General features: G+C 35.9%; 1 protein-coding gene across 2 annotated transcripts in view; it reads left to right on the top strand.

Annotated features, from left to right (window-relative positions):
• The window catches only part of ipo11 (importin 11), a 357,709-nt gene that overhangs the window by 257,138 nt on the left and 79,434 nt on the right, over positions 1–21,137 (top strand). For both annotated transcript variants that reach the window (XM_039758699.1, XM_039758698.1), the window contains exons 20-23: positions 1,730–1,843; positions 6,337–6,452; positions 12,973–13,049; positions 19,748–19,827. In XM_039758699.1, the coding sequence (XP_039614633.1) occupies positions 1,730–1,843; positions 6,337–6,452; positions 12,973–13,049; positions 19,748–19,827 (387 nt within the window). The remainder of the gene's footprint in view (positions 1–1,729; positions 1,844–6,336; positions 6,453–12,972; positions 13,050–19,747; positions 19,828–21,137) is intronic.

The following is a 21,137-nucleotide window of genomic DNA, read 5'->3' as shown; positions in this document are numbered from 1 at the left end:
GAAACTTACAATTGACCCACTTAAATACTCTTTCTCATTATAGGATTCACCTGTGTATGTAGGTCAGGGGTCACTGAAATTACCAAGCCAATTTGAGTTCCAATAATTAGTTCTAAAAGTTTTGGAATCAATAAAATGACAACAGTGCCCAAATTTATGCACCTGCCTGATTTTGTTTGAACAATTATTGCACACTTTCTGTAAATCCAATAAACTTCATTTCACTTCTCAAATATCACTGTGTGTGTCTCCTATATGATATATTTAACTGACATTTTTTATCGTAACAACCAACTATTTATGCAGGAAAATAATGACTATTAACAAGGTTGCCCAAACTTTTGCATCCCACTGTAATAGTAATATTAATTTTTTTGTCAAAAATTCTGCATGTAAAAAATTATTAATACACCACAAAACAAAATTAATCTGTCATGTTGTTTTTTTTTTTTTTTTAATTGTTTTTCTCAAAAAAATAATAACAAAAAAACTTTATTTTCTTCCTGGGCAACACCGGATGTTTCACCTAGTACCGAATAAATAAAAAACACAGTACTCTAGTATGTTTAGTTTTTCACCAGTTGCAGACTCTCTTCACCTTACCTACCTGTAGTTCAGTAGAGACACCAACACAGGAATTTTACAACGTTTGTAGTGATTTGTAAGCAACAATATGCTGATCTTGTATGTTGACATAATCAATTTCTCGCTCAATTCAATTTTATTTTTAAAATGGATTTCTCCTGTGTCAAGTGGCAGGTGAATTATTGTCAAGAAAACGTGGACACCTGAGAAATAAACTGAAAAGTTACTCACTCGTGATTTTTTTTGTCCATAGATTAAATTTTTTTTTGACTCCCATTCCAACTTCGGGTGTTTGATATACAAGAATCATAATGGACTGAGACTATGCAGCCAGGAATTTAGCTTAGTGTGTGCGTCTTATTAATTGCTGTGTACATATTGTATCTTGAGCCCACTTAGAATTACAGCTAACGCGCCGTCATTTATAAACAGGCTGAAATTCTGTTATGGATTATAGGTATCTTAACACTTTTCTCTTGAGCCCTGGTGATCCAGTGAATGAAAGCTATAGAGCACATTCAATGCAAAATCATCACTTTGGTATACTTCATTAACGCTTAAACCAGAATCTGTCATGCTGTCACTATCAGCTCCTGAAGAACTGTCACTGTTATCACACAGCATATCCCTTTCTTCTTCACACGCTTTATGCACCCGTTTTCAGCTTGATCTGTCACTGCAAATGCTGTATCACCAGCAGCTGTTCAGTGGAAGAATCTATGCGGGTGGCTCGTGGTGGATGAATTTCTGTTTTGGAGTTGAAAGTTACAAGGGATAAAGACTAACAGCGGGAATATTTATTCAAAAACAAAATATAAAATTCTTATTAATATATTTTGATTCATTTCAGGATCCCTGGTTAGCCCTTGTGCAAGTCGACGAAAAATAAAAGTATTTTTATTAAATTATTATTTTATTTCAGTTAGTCTTTCAAGCCATTATAATTGTTCCATTTAGTTTTAGTTTTTAATTTCAGTTTTGTTAATTATTTTATTTCAGTTTACGAAAATGTTTTTTATTCATAGTATCAGTTTTAATTTTAGTTTTCATTTACTATAATAACCTTGCTTAAATGTTACACACTGTTCAATATATCTTTTTACACAAGGTAGTAATCATGTAATTTTTTTTTTTAATATTGAAGATTAAACCTTATGTTGGATGTCTGGTTCAGTACCTTCCTCTCCTTTGGAAACAGTCAGAAGACCACAATATGCTTCGATGTGCAATCCTTACTACATTGATTCACCTCGTGAAGGTATTTTAAGTTTAATTCCATTTCATAACATGATCCTAGAGGTGGCAGTATGGCATAGATTTGTGTGGAGTTATAGCTTGCCGCAGGATAAGAAAGACAATATCTCTTTTTCCAGATCTAAGCTCTCTAACTGCTCTAACAGGTTTGATGACTACAGTACTGGTGGTCAAGTTATTTATAACCTCATTTTTGCAAAATAGTGACCTTAAGACCTAGTGCTAAATAGTAATGACATACTTGTGGCCAGATGACAGAACATCTAAAATTTAACCCTTAGGATATCTAGTAAGGACAGACAGCCCATGTTAATTTATGGGTGCTTTAAAAATGCTTATTTTCATGGGTTCAGCAACAGCTGGAGGTTTCTGGCAACTCTTTGACTTAATGGACTCATTGACAGGTGAGGTTTGAAATGGACACATAACCTAAGTGAGCTCAGAGGATGGCAACAATTTTGTTGAGGAGGCAAGATGTCTGGATACTGCAGTAAAATGAGAAACAGTTCATTAAAAGGGGTGAGATTTCAGCAAGCATTAAGTGTAAGTAGACTTCCTGTATCTCCAGTGTTAGAAAGTGTGTCCAACCTTTACTAAAGAAAACTCACACACATTTAACAATTGCTTACTTTGTTTTGTTTTGCATGTCTTTCATCATCTGATTCATATTGCATTTATTCTGAATATAAATTGCCAGTCTTAAAGAGCTCCACCTTTGTAGTTTTTTCCATGTTTGCATCAAGGAGCAGGGTATAGCTAAACCTCATGATCACTGTTAGAACATTTAAAAACATAGCAAAAACTTACCAATATAACATCATTGTGCCGTATAAAAGCAGTGCCTTAGCATTAACCAGAAACAGGACCAAGTAGTTAAAAGTGAAGCAAAAATGAGACTTGAATACAGCTTTTTTTGACCTTGGTCCTTTTGGCATATACATCCAGTATGTACTTTTGTATGGATATATTAAGGTCATAAAAGGCTTTTGATCCTGTTGTCTGCAAAGATTTGTGATAGTGCTGGGTGGTATACTGGTTCATACCAAAAACTGTTTTTTATTTTTGTTATGAAATGGATTTTTCTTATACTGCAACACCAGTTTAAATAGCCTAAACAACATTCCAAACATGGCACAGTGGGAATCTGTTTAAGGGGGGGACCTTTTTCACTGCTGCGCTACTAAACACGCATGCAATGGAGTACATGCGTTAGTGGAGGTATTGAATAGTGAAAATGGGCAGAGAACATTCCAAAACTGAAGCTGTAGCAGACGATAAAGTTGAACATGATGACACAGAAGAACTTTTGCCGAAAAAAAGAGCCGTGTCTGTGTTCTGCAGATACTTTGGTTTTAAAAGGTCGGATGTGGACCATTATGTTCAAATGTGTGAATGAATACTGTTTCTATACTACTGGATAATACTTAAAGCCAAGTTGTGCTTGTTTTATTTTTTTTCAATACTGTGTAATATACCTGGGTACTGTGTAATAGTGTGACGACATGTTGACTTTGTTCTTGACATTGCCACTTTAATCTCTACACTTATGATGAGAATAAAGTCGACATGTTCATCATGAAAATGATATCAAGTATTTATCTTAGCATTCTAAATTTTCAGAGAGCAGGAATATCATGAAGTGAATGTATTCTGTGCGGCGATTGCTGCCTGCGCCTCCTCTTAGTGCAGAGGAAGTCAATTTAAGAAGCGTGTAGCAATTAACAACTGGGTCGGGGAACACTTAGCACAAAGCATTTAATGTGCTACATTAACTTATGATGGGATTTGAGACAATCTAGAAAATTTAAACATTGATTTAAGAATTTATTTTATGATGTTCTACTTTAATGACAAATTACGAGAATAAAGTCAACATGTCGACTTTGTTCTCGACATATAGTTTGTTTTTTTTCTTGACTGTGTCCATATTTTTTTTCTTCACCGTGGCCCTAATACGCTTCCATAGGGCTATTCCACAAATAGCAATCTAAATGCAAGTTGCAGTTTTATTATTTATGTATATAGCTTAGCTTGAAGCAAGGTCCATATTAATGCATTTTGCCTTAATGATGGTTCAGTTGGTAAAGATGTCATCACCAAGTTGCACTTATTTTATTTTATTTTTATTTGGTGAATACTGTGTAATGCACATGGGCTTTTAAGTCTTGAAGTAATAGTATTATTACTGGAAGTTTCACTATTATTTTATTGTTTTTATTTATTAGTTTAAATATTATGCAGTTTAATGATGGTAAAGTTGTTTAAAAAGTCACTTTAACGTGTCAGTAGACAGAGATTGTTAACATTAACAGAAAGTGTAGTTACTATTTATTCCTTTTCTAAGACATGTACAGTGCAATAGAACTTTTGACAAGCACCTCTGGATATTTTACTAAGTCTAAATGCCTCTTTGGATGGTTGAAAATATGTTGTCAAAATTTTTGTTTAAGTTGTTTGCAAAATTTGTTCAATAAAAAGGTTCTATATTTTGACTGCAACTGTCATGCAATGTGATTCCTTCTCTTCATTAGTGCCACCCCCTTGAAAACTATCACTTTATAGGGCCATGCAAACCTGTATTAATACTTGTGTGCACATTAAAATGTTTTTTGTACAATGTACCACTCTCATGACAGTGGAATAGGTTATTCTTACCCAGTCTACTGCAGTAATTGCAGTGGAAAATGTGATTAACATCCACTCATGCATGGGAAAAAAATACTGTTGAATACCGTGAAACCAGTACAATTTTGAAAAATACCGTGATATATAATTTTGGTCATACCACCCAGCACTACTTTGTAATATTTTTGAATGGAGTGTGCCATGAAACTATTTTTAAAATGTGATACTTTGGTAAAATATTGTGTTAATGTCATTCTAATGAACAATGTGTGTTATGCTTCAAACTTATATCTCCTAAAATTAATATGATGTACTGTATTTTTTGTTTATAGTATATAACTTTTTAATGGCCTGTTTTTCAGTAGTGTTTTCACATTCTTGTACTTTCTGCTACAGTATGAACTTAATAAAGCTGAACTGAGAAATATATTTTTTTAAGTATATACCTTTAACACACATGCACAAATGTTGATATATTAGTTGCATTTGAAAAAGTATAAGACTTTTCAATTCTGTGCTGTCATGCTTATCTTTTGTAGTTAAGAGAGCTATTAATATTTAAAAAAGAATGTTAAAAGTTAAACTTTGTTCTCATTACATAATGTGGAACATTTTGAACCCAGCCACAGGGGATGCACAAACCAATGTGTTTCTTTGTGCCGGTCCCAAGCCCGGATAAATGGGGAGGGTTACATCAGGAAGGGCATCCGGTGTAAAATTTTGCCAAATCAATATGCGGACAACAATTTTGGATGATCCACTGTGGCAACCCCTAATGGGAGCGGCTGAAAGAAGAAGAAGACATAATATGGAACATTTTATAAATAACATTAATTACTAGCTTTTTTTGTTTTTTTGTTTGTTTTGAGAGGTGTCCATCCTATGAAATATTATGTGATGGTGTTGTGTTGAAGTATAATACCAGGAGAACATAGATACATTCAGGAAAAACCTGAACTTAGATGCTGATTTCAAGAATGCAGAATATCTTCTCAGTTCCCAACTCAGGTTTCTCCTAGCTTTTTTTTTTCACTATGTTGGGTTTCTTTTATTTTTAATGACCAAAAAGAGCATGTATACCATTCACAGTAATCAATCACACTGTTAGACTGCTCCTTATTTTGAAGATCCAGTTGCCTGCTACAGTTAACCGTACTGACAGCAATAAAGTTCCATTAATGTAGTCCAGTGTACATGCGTCTAGGTTTCAATGAGTCATTAGCATTTGTTTTTCTTTCCATTTACGCATTTTTATAGTCTATTTCTATCTGCTCTGTCAATCTATGGTAGTTTATTTTTATTAACTTCTGACTGGTTAGCTGTAAGATGTTGGACAATTTCTAACTTATTTAGCTGCCTCCTTTGTTTTTCTGTGGGAAATTCACTGTGATTCCTGGTAGTTTTTATCAGTTCATAAATTTCCTAGTTTATCAAATGCGTAATATTAAATATTATGTGTCACAGCAATATATGAAATATCATCAAATGACATTTTTGCCTTATTGCCTACCTTGAACCTCTAGTATCACATTAATCTGAATGGAAGTGAAGGTCTTATAGAGTTCACAGTTATGTTTCTCAGCAAATGTTTTCTTCTTTAACACAGTTCATATTCATAGTAAAGAATAGCCCTTTCTCTAAGTTTTAAATTTAACTTACTTTAAATTATGACTCTTTAACTTACTTTAAATTATGACTCCTGTACTTTTTATTTCATCAATGTATTCACAGTTTGCTTCATTTAATGTCTGTGTCTTTCATAATTATTTTTATTACTGTTTATACAGTTTAAATATAATCTGTATACACTAATGATTGTGATTTTCTTTAGGCCGTGTGGTAGTTTACTCCATTGTTTGTTTAATTTTGTAGGGTTTGGGAGCAGAAAGCAAGAACCTATATCCATTCCTTTTACCTGTTATTCAGCTGAGTACAGATGTTAATCAGCCCCCACATGTGTACCTGCTAGAAGACGGTCTTGAATTATGGTATGTTTATATAGAAATGTTATAGTTAAATTAACATATTTTAACTGTATTAAAGAACTTACATGTATCATATACAGTGGGGGAAATAAGTGTTGAACATGTCAACACTTTTTTTCAGTAAATATATTTTCAATGAGGCTATTCACATGAAATTCTCACCAGGTATTGGTATTAACTCAAGAAATCCACAAATATAAAGAATTCACAACATTAAAGGCCATAAATAAAGGTATGTGTAATAAAGTGGGTTGAAACGATAATAAAATGGATTGGGGGAGTAGTAAAGTATTGAACACAATAAGGAAAAAGCAGTAAACCAAGGCAAGGAACCAGCTGAAATCAATAAGTAGTTAGAAAGTAATTCCACCTCCTATCTGTGCCAATTGATATCAGCTGGATTAGTACATACTGATGGGCTGTAAAATGTTTTTTGCTACCAATGTGTCACACAAGAAACATGTCATGATGGGTAAAACCAAAGAGCTCTCCCATGATCTTTGTAACCTAATTGCTACACACCATATCAATGGAGCTGGTTCCATACGTATTCGTAATTTTTCAGTTTTCCTGTAATCACCATTGGGGCCATTATTTCCAAGTGGAAAGAGCATTACTCAGTTGTCAACCGGCCACTCACTGGATGTCCTTGTAAGATTTTTGAATAGGGTATCAGAAGCATAATCAAAAGAGTAGGCCAAGAGAAAAGTACCATTTGGAAGGAGCACCACTTGGAGGCAGCTAGTACAGTTGTTACAGAGATAAAAATAGGCAATACACTCTACTGACATGGCCTCTATGCATGCTCACCCCACAAGACTCCATTACTGAAGAAAAGGCATGTTCAAGCTTGTTTAAAGTTTGCTACACAACATTTGTATTAAAGTTAAACTTTTTGGCTGTTATACTACACACCATGTTTGGAGGAGAAATGACACTGCTTATCACCCGAAAAACACTATACCAACAGTGAAGTTTGGAGGTACAACCATCATGGTGTGGGGCTGCTTCTCATCTCATGGTACAGGCAGATTTCTTGTAATTGAAGGAACGGTGAATGGGGCCATGTAGCAAGAGATTCTTGAAATGAATTTGCTGCCATCCACCAGGATGATGAGGATCCGACTTGTGTTGACCTTCCAGCAGGACAATGATATAAAACATACAGCAAAGGAAATTCTCAAACGGTTTCAGAGAAAGAAAATCAAGTTGTTAGAATGGCGCAGTCAATCACATGACTTCAAACCAATTGAACAGTTGCAGAAGGAACTAAAGATCAGGATTCACAAGAGGGCCCCCTGGAATCTTCAAGATTTAAAGACAATCACTTTAGAAGAATAGGTCAAAATTGCACTTGAGCAATGCAGCCTATTGGTTTCTTAATACAGGAAGTGTCTTGAAGCTGTCATTACAAAGAAAGGCTCCACCACTAAATAGTAAATCAGCGCGTTCAATATTTTTTTCCCTGTCTCATTCCACTTTATTTTAAATACCTTTATTTATGTCCTTTAAAGTACTGAATTCTTTAAAAGAGCCCCATTAGCATTTCTTGTCAAGACAATATATCACAAATGAGCGAGTGTGGGTGCAGGGGAGTGTAGGGATTTGGAGAGTGTTGGTCATAAAGTCTTTTTTATTATTTAGATAGCCATCTTTTTAAGCCTGCATATGCTTGGTTCATGTCCAAATGTCCGTTAATAGCATTTTCATTTGAGAGCCATGATTCAGCCAGCCCTCTGATATTTTTAGTATTAGCCCTGAATTTTACTTGCACCGTGTCCCTGTTAAACCATGTGTCTGGTTGAACTTGTATGCGGATATATCAGAGATCATGGGTCCTTCATTCTGATAGCGTTGCAATGTTCTTCTATGTATGTTGCAAGTGTTTTAGATGTTTATATGACATATACAGCTGGGCACGCATTACATGGTATACTGTTACTGCATTCCATGTTTCTGATGAAGATTTCTTGCTTTTGGCATTAAAAAGAACAGTCTACAGAGTGTTAGCAGGTTTGTGGGCTATATTGAATCCTAATTTAGAGAGGAAGTGTTCTGTACTTATCTATATACCACTTCAATAGGGAATGGTGTACTAATTAGGACATGAGTCGATTGTTTGTTCAGATCTGTGGTACCTCCAATATAAGCATTGTTTGATAAATGTCTTGGGGTAGCTGTTTGATGTGAACTGATGTAAGAGCAATGTTAAGTTTGTTAATAAAAACTAAGATGATTAATACTCATCAGCGATATTTGATGAAAACTAAACAAATCATAAATGTTACAAACTGACAACTGGAAAATAAAGCGATGCAAAGCTCTTTACACATCTTTATTATACATGACTTGGTCTGCCAACATATTACAAGAATGAATGCCGTGTTGCAATTTTAAAAGCTTGTATACACGCTTGTAATTGGATAACGCTAGTTTGGGAGTTATCAGGAAATCATTACATCAACCAGAATCCTTCTCCACTCGGCTCCGTTATGTTGGCTAATGTGATTCTCGGGCAAAAAGAGTGGTTAGACATATGGACCAGCTTTATTACAGGGCCCAGTGTAAGCCATATAGAATGAAGCTCACAGGAAAGAAAACCACAGACCTGAGGAGGTGTCTAGAGGCGTACCATCCTGAGATTCATGACAAGGTATGTAACGCTATCTTGGGGGCAACTTGCCCATTGCCAATACAGTTACCTCTGGCTCTCGTTCACCCTGCAAATTACTAATGTGCAAAGTGCATTGATTTATTTTAGGTATGTTGCTAGTAGGGATGCCACATCGATAGTAAGGTCAGTACTGCACTCTTGCGTGACAAATTTCTCAGGGTCACCAGCTTGCGTGATAGGGGCCTCAAAGCACCACAACTTAACAGTGGTCGAAAAAAGCAAGTTTTACTTTCTACTGTGAAGAGGAGACTTTGTGCTGCAGGTTTGACAGGCGAGTGGCAGTAAGTAAGCCATTCTTTAAAGGACAAAGTAGGGCCTTGAAATACCAGCTGTGGACTACTGCAAACTGGAAGAAAGTCTTGTGGGCCGATGAATCAAAATTTGAAATATTTGGTTCATCATGCATGGTGTTTATATCAATCAAGTTGCTGAAAGAATGGTTCCTCAGTGTGTGAGACCAACTGTGAAACATGGAGGATGAAGTATGATGGTTTGGCATTCTTTTGCTGGAGGCAGAGTTAGTGACTTGCACAGAGTGAGTGGCATTCTGAATCAAAAGGGTTACCACAGTTTGGCTGTTAAATCATCAAAAGGTTGCTACTTTGATGAATCAAAAATTTTAATAACATTTTGCACACTTAATGATTCCTCGACTTATTTTTTTATTTGCCATTGTTCATTTTTTCTATGCCAGTGTAATATTATCCAAGTAGTATGTCTAAAACCAGTAGCGCGCGTATGTGTGTATATGTGAGTATGTATGTGTATATATATATATATATATATATATATATATATATATATATATATATATATATATATTTACACAAAACCCCAATTCCAAAAAAGTTGGTACACTGTGCAAAATGTAAATAAAAACAGAAAGAAATCAGTTGTGTGTGTGTGTATATATATATATCATATACTGTATATATCATTTTCATCTTTACTTACACCTATCTAGCACTTAATAGGACCATCTTTTGCCTTCATAATAGCTTCCGTCCATTTAGACATGGATTCATTTAAGCACTGGAAATCACCTTTATTACAACATTTGCTGTCATCAATGTCTCAGTGTCTTTTATACCCGAAAGAATGGAGATATGTCACTTAGAAATGAATTCATTAGTAAAACAATTTCTGCTTTCTGTATAGCACAATCTTTGCCTTTTATGCAAAACTTTGTCATTAACCTGTGTTGATGAGTTTGGTCAGTGGTGCGATCATTCCTTTTAACTTCTCTAAGACCAAGGATATGACTGTAGATTTTTAGATGTTCCCCTCCTTCCCACTCTCAACAACAATAAAAGGGATTGAGTGTGGAGCAATACAGATATCTAAGAATAGTCATTGATACAATGCTAACCTTTAATCTCAACCCTAAATCTAAGGAATCTCAATTTTTAAAAGCAGAAAATATTATAGCAACACTTTCGTCTTTTATTGAATTGATTGTTAGATTGACTTTTACCTGTTACTTTGGAAAAAACACATACTTATCTAAACATCATTGTCAAAAGAGAAGTAAAATTATTGGCTTGCTTCATTTCATCTCGCACTTCACCATGTCACATTCTCAGTCCTTTTAGGCATAATCCAGCCTCTGTCCTCAAGTTCAGTCTGTTGATCAGATGAATATTTGGGTTCCCAAGAGTCAAGTGCAACACATTTAAATGAAGAACGTGTTTATGTCTACAGCAATAAGCATTTGGAATTGTATTAGTTATAGGCATCCTGCTGTATTCTGAATTTTTATGATATAATATTTTATAGCTTATTAGTCCTGTCTGTAGAAATTGTAGGGTATGCGAACTAGTAGAAATGATGGATGTTGTATATTCTTTATTGGCTTATTTTCTTAAGTGTGTCTAACAATTTATGTTTTATACCTTCTTGCTGCAAACAAATTTCCTTCTGGGCTAATAAATATCTACCTAATTTAATCTGTAGAAAAATAAATACTTTCTCCCTTCTGCCACTGCTGGTGCACAATAGCCTTTGCCTTTTCATTTTATACTTTGCAAGACTACTCTGTTGATGTGTTAGTGGCAGGACATTTGATCTTATTTGTAGGTTCTTATGGTCTGTCTTATCACAGGTACAGAAAACAGTGAATTTCTTACTTGCATTTACTAATGCAAGTATTTTGAATTACATTGTTTTTATGAAAATGTGCTATCTAAATAATTGGTGGTTGTGGTGTTGTAATCAAAATACAACGTGTCACTATCCAGCACCATGATCAGTAAATATTACAACCTCACCTTACCTGCTGTCTGTGTTTACATCTTATCTGAAGTAACTACCTTAACTTGATTTTGACTCAAGACAGAAAGACAAGGTAAAAGAGATGATGCCAAAGGTAAACTAATAATGTGAAATAAAAAACATCCAATAAACAAGAAACGGTCAATTTCTTGAATTTTGACATTAATTTTTTGAAGAATGGAGCCATTTGCTATGTGCTTATATTATTATTGCTTAGTGACTGCTATTTTGCAACAGTGAAATCTGTGACACATTTGGTTGTCAGTTTTACATTGCTTCAAGTCTTTTCTGATTGTTGGCTAAATCAGGCTATTAACTTTTGCATATCACTGGTAGTGTTTATTGTGGTTTCTATTTAAGTTTGCAGTAACATTGATTGTGTTACCAGAGAAATATGCCTTAATCTTGCAAAGCTTACATACAGATTTATTTTGTCATTGTAATTGCTCGCCATGTGTATCCACATAAAAACCAAAGAAGTTCAACACAAGTTTTTTTTCCCTTTTCTTCAAAAGTCACCATTATCTTTATTTGCCATTTCATTGTTAGGAAGGAATAAACACTTAAATTATAGCAGCAAAAAAAAAATGGACAGGAGAGGCAAGAGATATTGGTGGTCAATTATAGGTGTGGAAAGCGTACCCACAGACACAGACAGACCGACACCAGGATGTCCAAAACACACTTATTTTTATTTAAATCTTTCTGCACCACAATGTCCTCAAGCACCAACTCTTCTTCTTTTCTTCTTTCTCTTTCTCTTTCCTTGACCTCCTGTCCTCCTCACAAGCTTCGTCTCCTTCCTCCCAACTCTGGCTCGCTTACTGGAAGGAGGCTTCCCCTTTTATTATGAACCGGATGAGCCCCAGGTGCTCCCCTTGACGTCAATTCCTGGTGTGGCAGAAGTGTCAGGAAAGCACCTGGAGGCAGTCCGGGTGTCCTCGGAATTACTTCTGGCAGCACTTCCTGGTGTGGCGGAAGTGCTGCCATCCAGGGTTCTCTAACTGTCCGGGCGCCCCCTGGCATTGGCCATATCCTCTTATAAAAAGTGTCCCAGCGCCGTCCTTGTGGCCCCCAAATAGCCCTACAGCGGCTGCCCTCTCGTGGCCAAGGAGTAACATTGTCCAAGTCGGGGACTATCCAAGTGTCCCCGGTCGGTCATCTGTGACATAGGACATTACATTATTTCTCTTCCTTTTATTCATTCAGTTCTATAATCTTCCATTGAATTTAATCAAAACAATAAACACAGAATTTAATTGTATTGCATAAATGTCTCAAGAATGTATTAATAAAGCTGCTTTGGATTTTTATGACATCTTTAATATCTGCATATGGTGAAAGTCCCAGAAGAATCGAATCAATGCTGCGGTTTTATTCTTTCCATCTTCAACGGTGATTGCAGAGTGCTGTGGCCAGGTGGCAGTGATGCAAAATGCAACTCAGAATTTAGAAAAATTAGTTATTTGTCATAGAAAGATGTTTTTGATTGTCACAGCTTTTTATCGAGTTTAGGAAACTTTAATTCACAGCACAAATAACTCACACTGTTGGGCTTTGATTTTAATTTTTTTTTAGGTTGGCAACATTAGAAAACAGCCCTTCCATCACACCTGAACTGCTAAGAATTTTCCAGAATATGTCAGCACTCCTGGGTAAGTGACAGAACCTTATTAATACTGTTTAGATGAGGATTTCTCAAGCACTGGCAGACCATTCAAGCCTGCATTTTGGTATGCCTTGTTACCACTGCCCATGGTAGGTGCTCATACCAGTGTCCCCAGAGTGGTAAGGCAGCAGTGCTGTCTGGTATTCCACCATGGGTCATGTTTGTTTATATAAAAATGTTGTTTGTTTCCTTATTTTTCACCTGCTATTAACTCATTGTAATGTCACCCCTCAAGGGTGGATTACAGTAGATTAAGCAGCAAGTGAACAGCCGGTTCTTGATGGTGATGTGTTAGAAACAGAAAAAATTAGCAAGCTTAAGGATCTGAGCCCCTCTGTCAAGGTCCAAATTGTGATAGCTAGATGATTGTTTGTGTTGATGCATCTCCATAACAACAGGTCTTGTGGGTTGCTCTCAATATACAGTGGTAAGCACCTACTAATAGTGGTTCAATGAAAGACAGGAACAGGATCATGGGCTCCCAAGGCTCATTGATAAATGTTGGGGGTGAGGGCTATCACGTCTTATCTGATTGTACAGGAGGGCTACTGTAATGGAAGTAGGTGAAAACATAATGCTGGTCATTAGAGGAAGGTTTCAGAACACATAGTTCATTATAGCTTGCATGCCTAGCCACAGACTGGTCAGAGTGACCGTGCTGATCCCTATCTACCACCGATAGATAGATAGATAGATAGATAGATATTTACATACATACTTACTCAATCAATCAATCCCAAGGGGAAATTCACATAATCCAGCAGCGGCATACTGATACAAAAAACAATATTAAATTAAAGAGTAATAAAAAGGCAGGTAAAAACAGACAATAACTTTGAATAATGTTAGCGTTTCCCCCCCACGGTGGAACTGAAGAGTTGCATAGAGTAGGGGAGAAACGATCTCCTCAGTCTGTCAGTGGAGCAGGACAGTGACAGCAGTCTGTCGCTGAAGCTGCTCCTCTGCCTGGAGATGACACTGTTCAGTGGATGCAGAGGATTCTCCATGATTGACAGGGGCTTGCTCAGTGCCCGTCGGTCTGCCACAGATGTTAAACTATCCAGCTTCATTCCTACAATACAGCCTGCCTTCCTCACAAGTTTGTCCTACAATGAGCACGTAAGCATCAGAACTGGACCATGAAGCAATAGAAGAAGGTGACCTAGTCTGATGCATAACATTTTCTTTTAGATCATGTGGATGGCCATGTGCATCATTGACCTAGTGAAGAAATGGAAGTAGAATGTACTATGTGAAGAAGGCAAGCCCGGCAGAGGCAGTGAGATGTTTTGGGCAACGTTCTGCTGGAAATCCTTGAGTGCTGGCATTCATTAGAACAATCTAGATGAGAACAGGCCATTCAGCCCAACAAAGCTTGCCAGTCCTATCCACTTATTTCGTCCAAAAAAACATCAAGTTAAGTTTTTAAAGTCCATAAAGTCGTACTGTCTACCACACTACTAGGTAGCTTATTCCAAGTGTCTATCATTGTGTAAAGAAAAACTTCTTAATGAACTCATTTTAAAATAACAGTCTAGATCCACTGTACTAATTCCCTTCATAATTTTAAACACTTCAATCATGTCACCTCTTAATCTGTATAGGCTCAGCTCTTTTAATCTTTCCTCATAATTCAACCCCTGTAGCCCTGGAATCAGCCTAGTCGCTCTTCTCTGGACCTTTTCTAGTTCTGCTATGTCCTTTTTGTAGCCTGGATACCAAAACTGCACACAGTATTCCAGGGGAGGCCTCACTAATGCATTATAAAGGTTGAGCATAACCTTCTTGGATTTGTACTCCACACATCGTGCTATATAACCTAACATTCTGTTAGCCTTCTTAATGGGTTCTGAACACTGTCGGGAAGTCGATAGGTTAGAGTCCACTATGACTCCTAAGTCCTTCTCATAAAGTGCACTCTTGATTTTCCGGCTGCCCATTGTGTATTCAAACCTAACATTTTTACTTCCTATGTATAATACTTGACATTTACTGACATCAAATTTCATCTGTCACAAATCTGCCCAAGCCTGTATGCTATCCAAGTCCTTCTGTAATGATATAACGAATTCCAAATTATATGCTTTGTAAAGAAATAACACAACACAACGTAAAGAGTTGGGGTTTCCGGCCCCGTATACTGTAAACAAAAGAAGCAACCAAGGTCAAGGGTACAAACAAAAATATTGTTCATGCGCGCGACGACTTCACATGCGCCGGCGGCCATTTTTATATAGGAGGAGCCGGAAGTGGATGAATGCTGGGAAGGAGGCGTGAGGGATGACGGGATTCGTGACGTCGGGGAAGATGGCGGAGGAAGGGTGGAAGTGGACGTGGTGCGGTCAGGTTATGATGGCGGATCGTCTTTTTTCCTGAAAGAGAGAGCAGAAAGGTTAGTACCCCGCCATTCCCTACCGACAAACGTCCTTCGAAGCGATTTCGGGTCCACCCGCGGCCTCCTACTCGCGCATGCGTGACAGCTTTTATATACAGTAATCCCTCCTCGATCGCGGGGGTTTCCTTCCAGAACCCCCCGCGATAGATAAAAGTAGATAGATGAAGTAGAAGCCATATGTTTGTATGGTTATTTTTATATATTTAAGCCCTTATAAACTCTCCCACACTGTTAACATTATTAGAGCCCTCTAGACATGAAATAACACCCTTTAGTCAAAAGTTTAATCTGTGCTCCATGACAAGACAGAGATGACAGTTCTTTCTCACAATTAAAAGAATGCAAACATATCTTCTCTTCAAAGGAATGCGTGTCAGGAGCAGAGAATGTCAGAGAGAGAGAGAGCGCGAGAGAAAAGCAAACAATCAAATAATCAATACGTGCTTTTGGGCTTTTAAGCATGCCGAAGCACCGTGATAAAGCGGCATTTTTAGAGAAGCATCCTATTCGCTAGGCAAACAGCCTCTATGCAAACAGCTCCTCTGCTCACACCTCCTCCGTCAGGTGCAGAGAATGTCAGAGAGAGTGAAAGAGACCGAGAAAAGCAAACAATCAAGCACCGCGCAGCAAGCATATCGTATATCATTGAGGAGTTTGAGTTAATACATAATACATGCTCTGATTGGGTAGCTTCTAAGCCATCCGCCAATAGCGTCCCTTGTATGAAATCAACTGGGCAAACAAACTGAGGAAGCATGTACCATAAATTAAAAGACCCATTGTCCGCAGAAATCCAAAACCAGCGAAAAATCCGTGATATATATTTAGATATGCTTACGTTTAAAATCCGTGATGGAGTGAAGCCGCGAAAGTCGAAGCACGATATAGCGAGGGATCACTGTATATATATATATTTATTTATTTATATATAAATATATATATATATTATATATATATATATATATATAATATAATTATATATATATATAATTATATGCTAATCAACCTATCTTGATATCATCTGCAAACTTAACCAGCTTGTTATTATGTAAATCATATATATATTAAAAATAGCAGCAGCTCTAGCACTGACCCCTGTGGAACACCACTCTTAACGTCAGCCAATTCTGATGAGGTTCCTCGTACCATCACCCTCAGCTTCCAGTGTCTGAGCCAATTCTGAACCCATCTAAAAACATCACCCTGAACTCCCACTTCTTTCAGTTTGATGCCCAACCTCTCATGTGGCACCATATCAAATGTCAAGATAAATAATATCATATGCTCCACTTTGATCATATCCTTTTGTTTCCTGCTCATAGAATTCCAGCATGTTAGTAAAACACAACCTCTCTCTTCTGAACCCATGCTGACTGTTCAGAATAACTCCTGTCCTTGCCAGGTGTTGCTCAATCTTATCCTTAATAATACCTTCCATTAATTTTCCTATGATGCATGTTAAGCTTACTGGCCTATAGTTGCTTGGATCTGCCCTGTCACCCTTTTTATGTAATGGGGTGATATTTGCCATTTCCATAGTCTTTTGGAATCTCTCCTGTGCGCAGTGACTTCCTAAAAATATGTGTCAAGGGTTTATATATGTACTCACAAGCCTCGTTAAGAACTCCAGGGTAAATATTATCTTGTCCTGGTGATTTGTTTAATTTCAGCCTGTTTAATCTGAGCATTACTTCTCCCCCTACAATTTCCAAATCCCTCAGTATCTCCTTAGTAGTCCTGTTTATCTCTGGGAGGTTATCCACTTGTGAAGACCTCAGAAAATTTAAGTTTAGGGGATCCGCTATTTCATTGACTATTTCAACCCCCCGTAATAATTTATTAATGATTTCCTCTACAACTTCCAATAAAAATTTTAAGTAAAAATCTGGGGTATTTATTTTTTGCTATACATAGAATATCCAATTACATAACACTTTTTAAAGCAACAGCTGCTGTTCAGTCAGATTATTTTAAATGGGTCTAATAGACATGTTTAGACAAACAATAGACAAATAAAATATTGCCTTTTCTGTCATCACCTTAAAATTCTTGAGGTGGTAAGTACAAATAATTTTTTGATGTGATACAGTGCTATCATATCTGGAATTGGACAGCTTGCTGCATAATCTTATTTTATCTTGTTAAACAGATTCATAAAGGCATTGCTTAAAATATTAGGTGGAAATATGCCACGCATTTTTAGATTTCTTACATGTGAGGATAGCTACTCTGGTAAGTAAAATTTGAGGCTAATTAAATTTCAATCTCTTAATTTGAAATGTAATTGTTTTCTGGTAAACTGTATTACTCTTACAACAACAACAACATTTATTTCTATAGCACATTTTCATACAAATAATGTAGCTCAAAGTGCTTTACATGATGAACAAAAGAGAAATAAAAGACAAAGTAAGAATTAGAATAAGAGTAAGGTCCGATGGCCAGGGAGGACAGACAAAACAAAAAAAAACTCCAGGTGGCTGGAGAGAAAAAATAAAATCTGCAGGGGTTCCAGGCCAAAAGACCGCCCAGCCCCCTCTGGGCATTCTACCTAACATAAATGAAACAATCCTGTTTGTATTTAGGGTTCACTTGGAAGGATTTGATGACGGTGGTCATGCAGACTTCAGGCTTTTAATCCATCAATGTAGGAACATCACGGTGCTTTGATTAGGTGGTGATGGTGCAGATCATCACCACAGAAAACTGGGAAAAGAAACAGAAGAGAGAGTAGGGATTAGTATGGATTTTAGAGCCACCATGAATAGTTATTATAATGAATTGAATATAGTATCAGGATTAAATTGAATTGAATAGAGTATCAGGATTAAAAAAAATTTAAGTTATCAGAAAGCCATGTTAAAGTAATGTGTTTTCAGCAGTTTTTTTAAAGTGCTCCACTGTATTAGCCTAGTCCAAGTACAATGTGATGTACAGCCTTCCAATTTTAGAAAAGGTCATCTCTCATTAGATAATGGTAATTTCTTTTTCCCTTTGGTTACCTTTGTTTTGAGTGGACCATCTTTTTCCAAATTATGTGTCTCATATGAGTAATTGCTCCTAAGACAATTGATTTACATTATATTTTTATTAGTTTGTATGCTCGGGTACAAGGGTTTTATAAAGTCAGTACATCTTTAAGTACTATTATAATTATATTATTATTACTTTAATATACCAATTTTAATAAAATTTTTATGCATTAAGGAGAGAGAGCCTTTGCTGTGGATATCTAATTGTACATTTATGTGAATTTAAATTTAGCAAAATAACTTTAGCATTTTTAATAGTTAATTTCTGATAAAAGGTTCCTGAACACACTTAAAAGTGTAATGAGGACCTTAAGGTCAATACATTAGAGTTTTAATTATGCTTGATTTACTTTGGCATGTAATATTAATATTGATTGATGATACTGAAGAAATAGAAATGTCGACCAAACATTTTGGCAATATTTAAAAAACCTTGTTTGAAATCATAGGCAAAGCCATCATGTGAAGTCTCTTGGATTCATAACGTGTACAGGCTAGGGATTCCACAAGAACTGATACTTTAGTATGAAGTTCATACCAAAATGCCTAAAACATAATGGTACTAGCTTTTTTTTACAGTATCAGTAGTACTGAGTGAAAGTCGGTACCACACTGATGAGTGACTATAAGTAGATTAAATACTTAGAAAGGTACAATAATACATAAGTGTGAATAAAGGCTTTATATAAAAATGGGTCATGGTGCTCTTGCACCTTATTAACACATTTCAAAATGAAGAACACATAAGTCATGTCTGGAAATGCTTTATATTCGAGGTAGGAGAATTTTTGGGCATGATTGCCGAAATTTTGCTTATCAGAGTTCCATGGATTTTATAGCTTGGTTTTTGTCCTAAGAAGCAGTGTGAATTGTGGAACCTTATATACACAGATGTGTATCTTTCTAAACTATGTTCAATCAGTTCATTAAGTTTGTAATTCAGATCATAACTAAGTTTGGGGTTAATAAAGAGTCTATAATTTACTATTATAGAGCTTGAATGTAGATATATTCTTCTTTAATAGTCAACTACATCATTTTGCTGCCATATTCTGAGATAATAATGATCCTGTCCAGTTATGTGAGAGATGACCTTTCTTAAAAACGTGAAAAGCAGAAAACATTTCAGTTGTTTAAATCAGCAGTGTTTCATATGCAGTCCAAATCTGTAACCAACTGTGACTATAAAAACAGCCAAGAGCAGTGTTATGTTCTCCTTTCGTCAAATCATATTCATGTGTTTGTTTTCATTTCCAGAGCTCAGTTCTGAAAACCTTAGGACCTGCTTCCAGATTGTGAATGCCTATGTTTTTTTGTCAGCAACTGAATTTTTACAGGTATTATATTAATTATTGGTACTTTTTCCAATTAAGTGCTAAGACTTCACAGTTTACAGTGATATTAGTAGGTAATATATGTTTTTTATTGAACTGTAAAAACAAAAACTATTAAAAGTACAGCATAGTTCAGAACTAGTTTTAGCTCACCTTTTCAGAGTGGAGTTGGGTCAGTAATGCAAGGAATATGCACAAGTGGGGAAGCTCTTTAAAGCCACATGTTTCAACTTGAGCAAAGAAGAATTGAAAATCTGAAATGCTTAAAACATACATTTTTTGAACTGCCTACAGTCACAAAACTTCAGAGAATGAAAAATGCAATACAATAAATCAAAACCCAGATGAAACTATTAAAGCATATGCCAGAAATTTAAACAATAAAGCAAAGATGTGCCAATTTGGAGGTCTGCAAGGTACTTTAATTAGGACCACTCTACGTGTGGCATTGTTAAAGATGCGATGAGGAAAAGTTTACTACTTTAGTAATTTTTGAGATATAAAAAATCACAATATAGCAAAATATTAAATTGCCTTAATTACTATTTGAAGACACTAAAAGAATTATTCCTGTTTTTATCCATCTTGTCTTGATTGTCACAATGCCATGATTGCTGCATTGAACAGATTTTCTCTTATTCAGCTTCAAGTGGCACAGAATGCTGCTTCTAGACTTCTTACTAGGTCCAAACATCATGATCATATTTCTCCAATTTTAGCGTCACTTCACTGGCTTCCAATTCAATATAAAATTAATTTATAATTTTTATTTGTTATTTTCTAGGCTTTGCATGGCTTTGTTTCCTATCATGTTACAGAACTGCTGATACAATCAAACAATGAGACTACTAGGGTCTTAAGACCCTGGTCTACTTGCTGTTCCAAAGTGTAGACTAAAGGTGACAAAGCATTTCCTGTGATGGCCTCTAGACTCTAAAACAGCGTACCATCGATTATTAGATCCAATTGCTAATTCTGCAGCAAGTCTCATATAAAAACATGTTTTTATCACATAGCATTTCTTAATGTATATGCTTCTTAATTTTTATCTGGTTGCCGAAATGACTTGTTGGTAGTTTAGATTAATTTTGTTTGTGATTATATTTATTGTTTTTGTCACTTAATTTTATTCCTATTCATTTCCTTTGCTGGAGTTTTTATTTAAATTTTTTAGTTTCTTGGATATTTGGGATTCACACATCCTACCCTTCACGTCAAAATTATGTTGTTATTACTATAACATATGAAAATATGAAAAAAAATTCTGTTTTAGCCATGTGTTCAGCTATCCTTGCCTCGCATTTCCACTGTCA

The sequence above is a fragment of the Polypterus senegalus genome, chromosome 7 (genome assembly GCF_016835505.1).
Source record: "Polypterus senegalus isolate Bchr_013 chromosome 7, ASM1683550v1, whole genome shotgun sequence".
NCBI classification, from domain to species: Eukaryota; Metazoa; Chordata; class Cladistia; order Polypteriformes; family Polypteridae; genus Polypterus; species Polypterus senegalus.
This window is presented reverse-complemented; position numbering and strand designations above follow the sequence as displayed.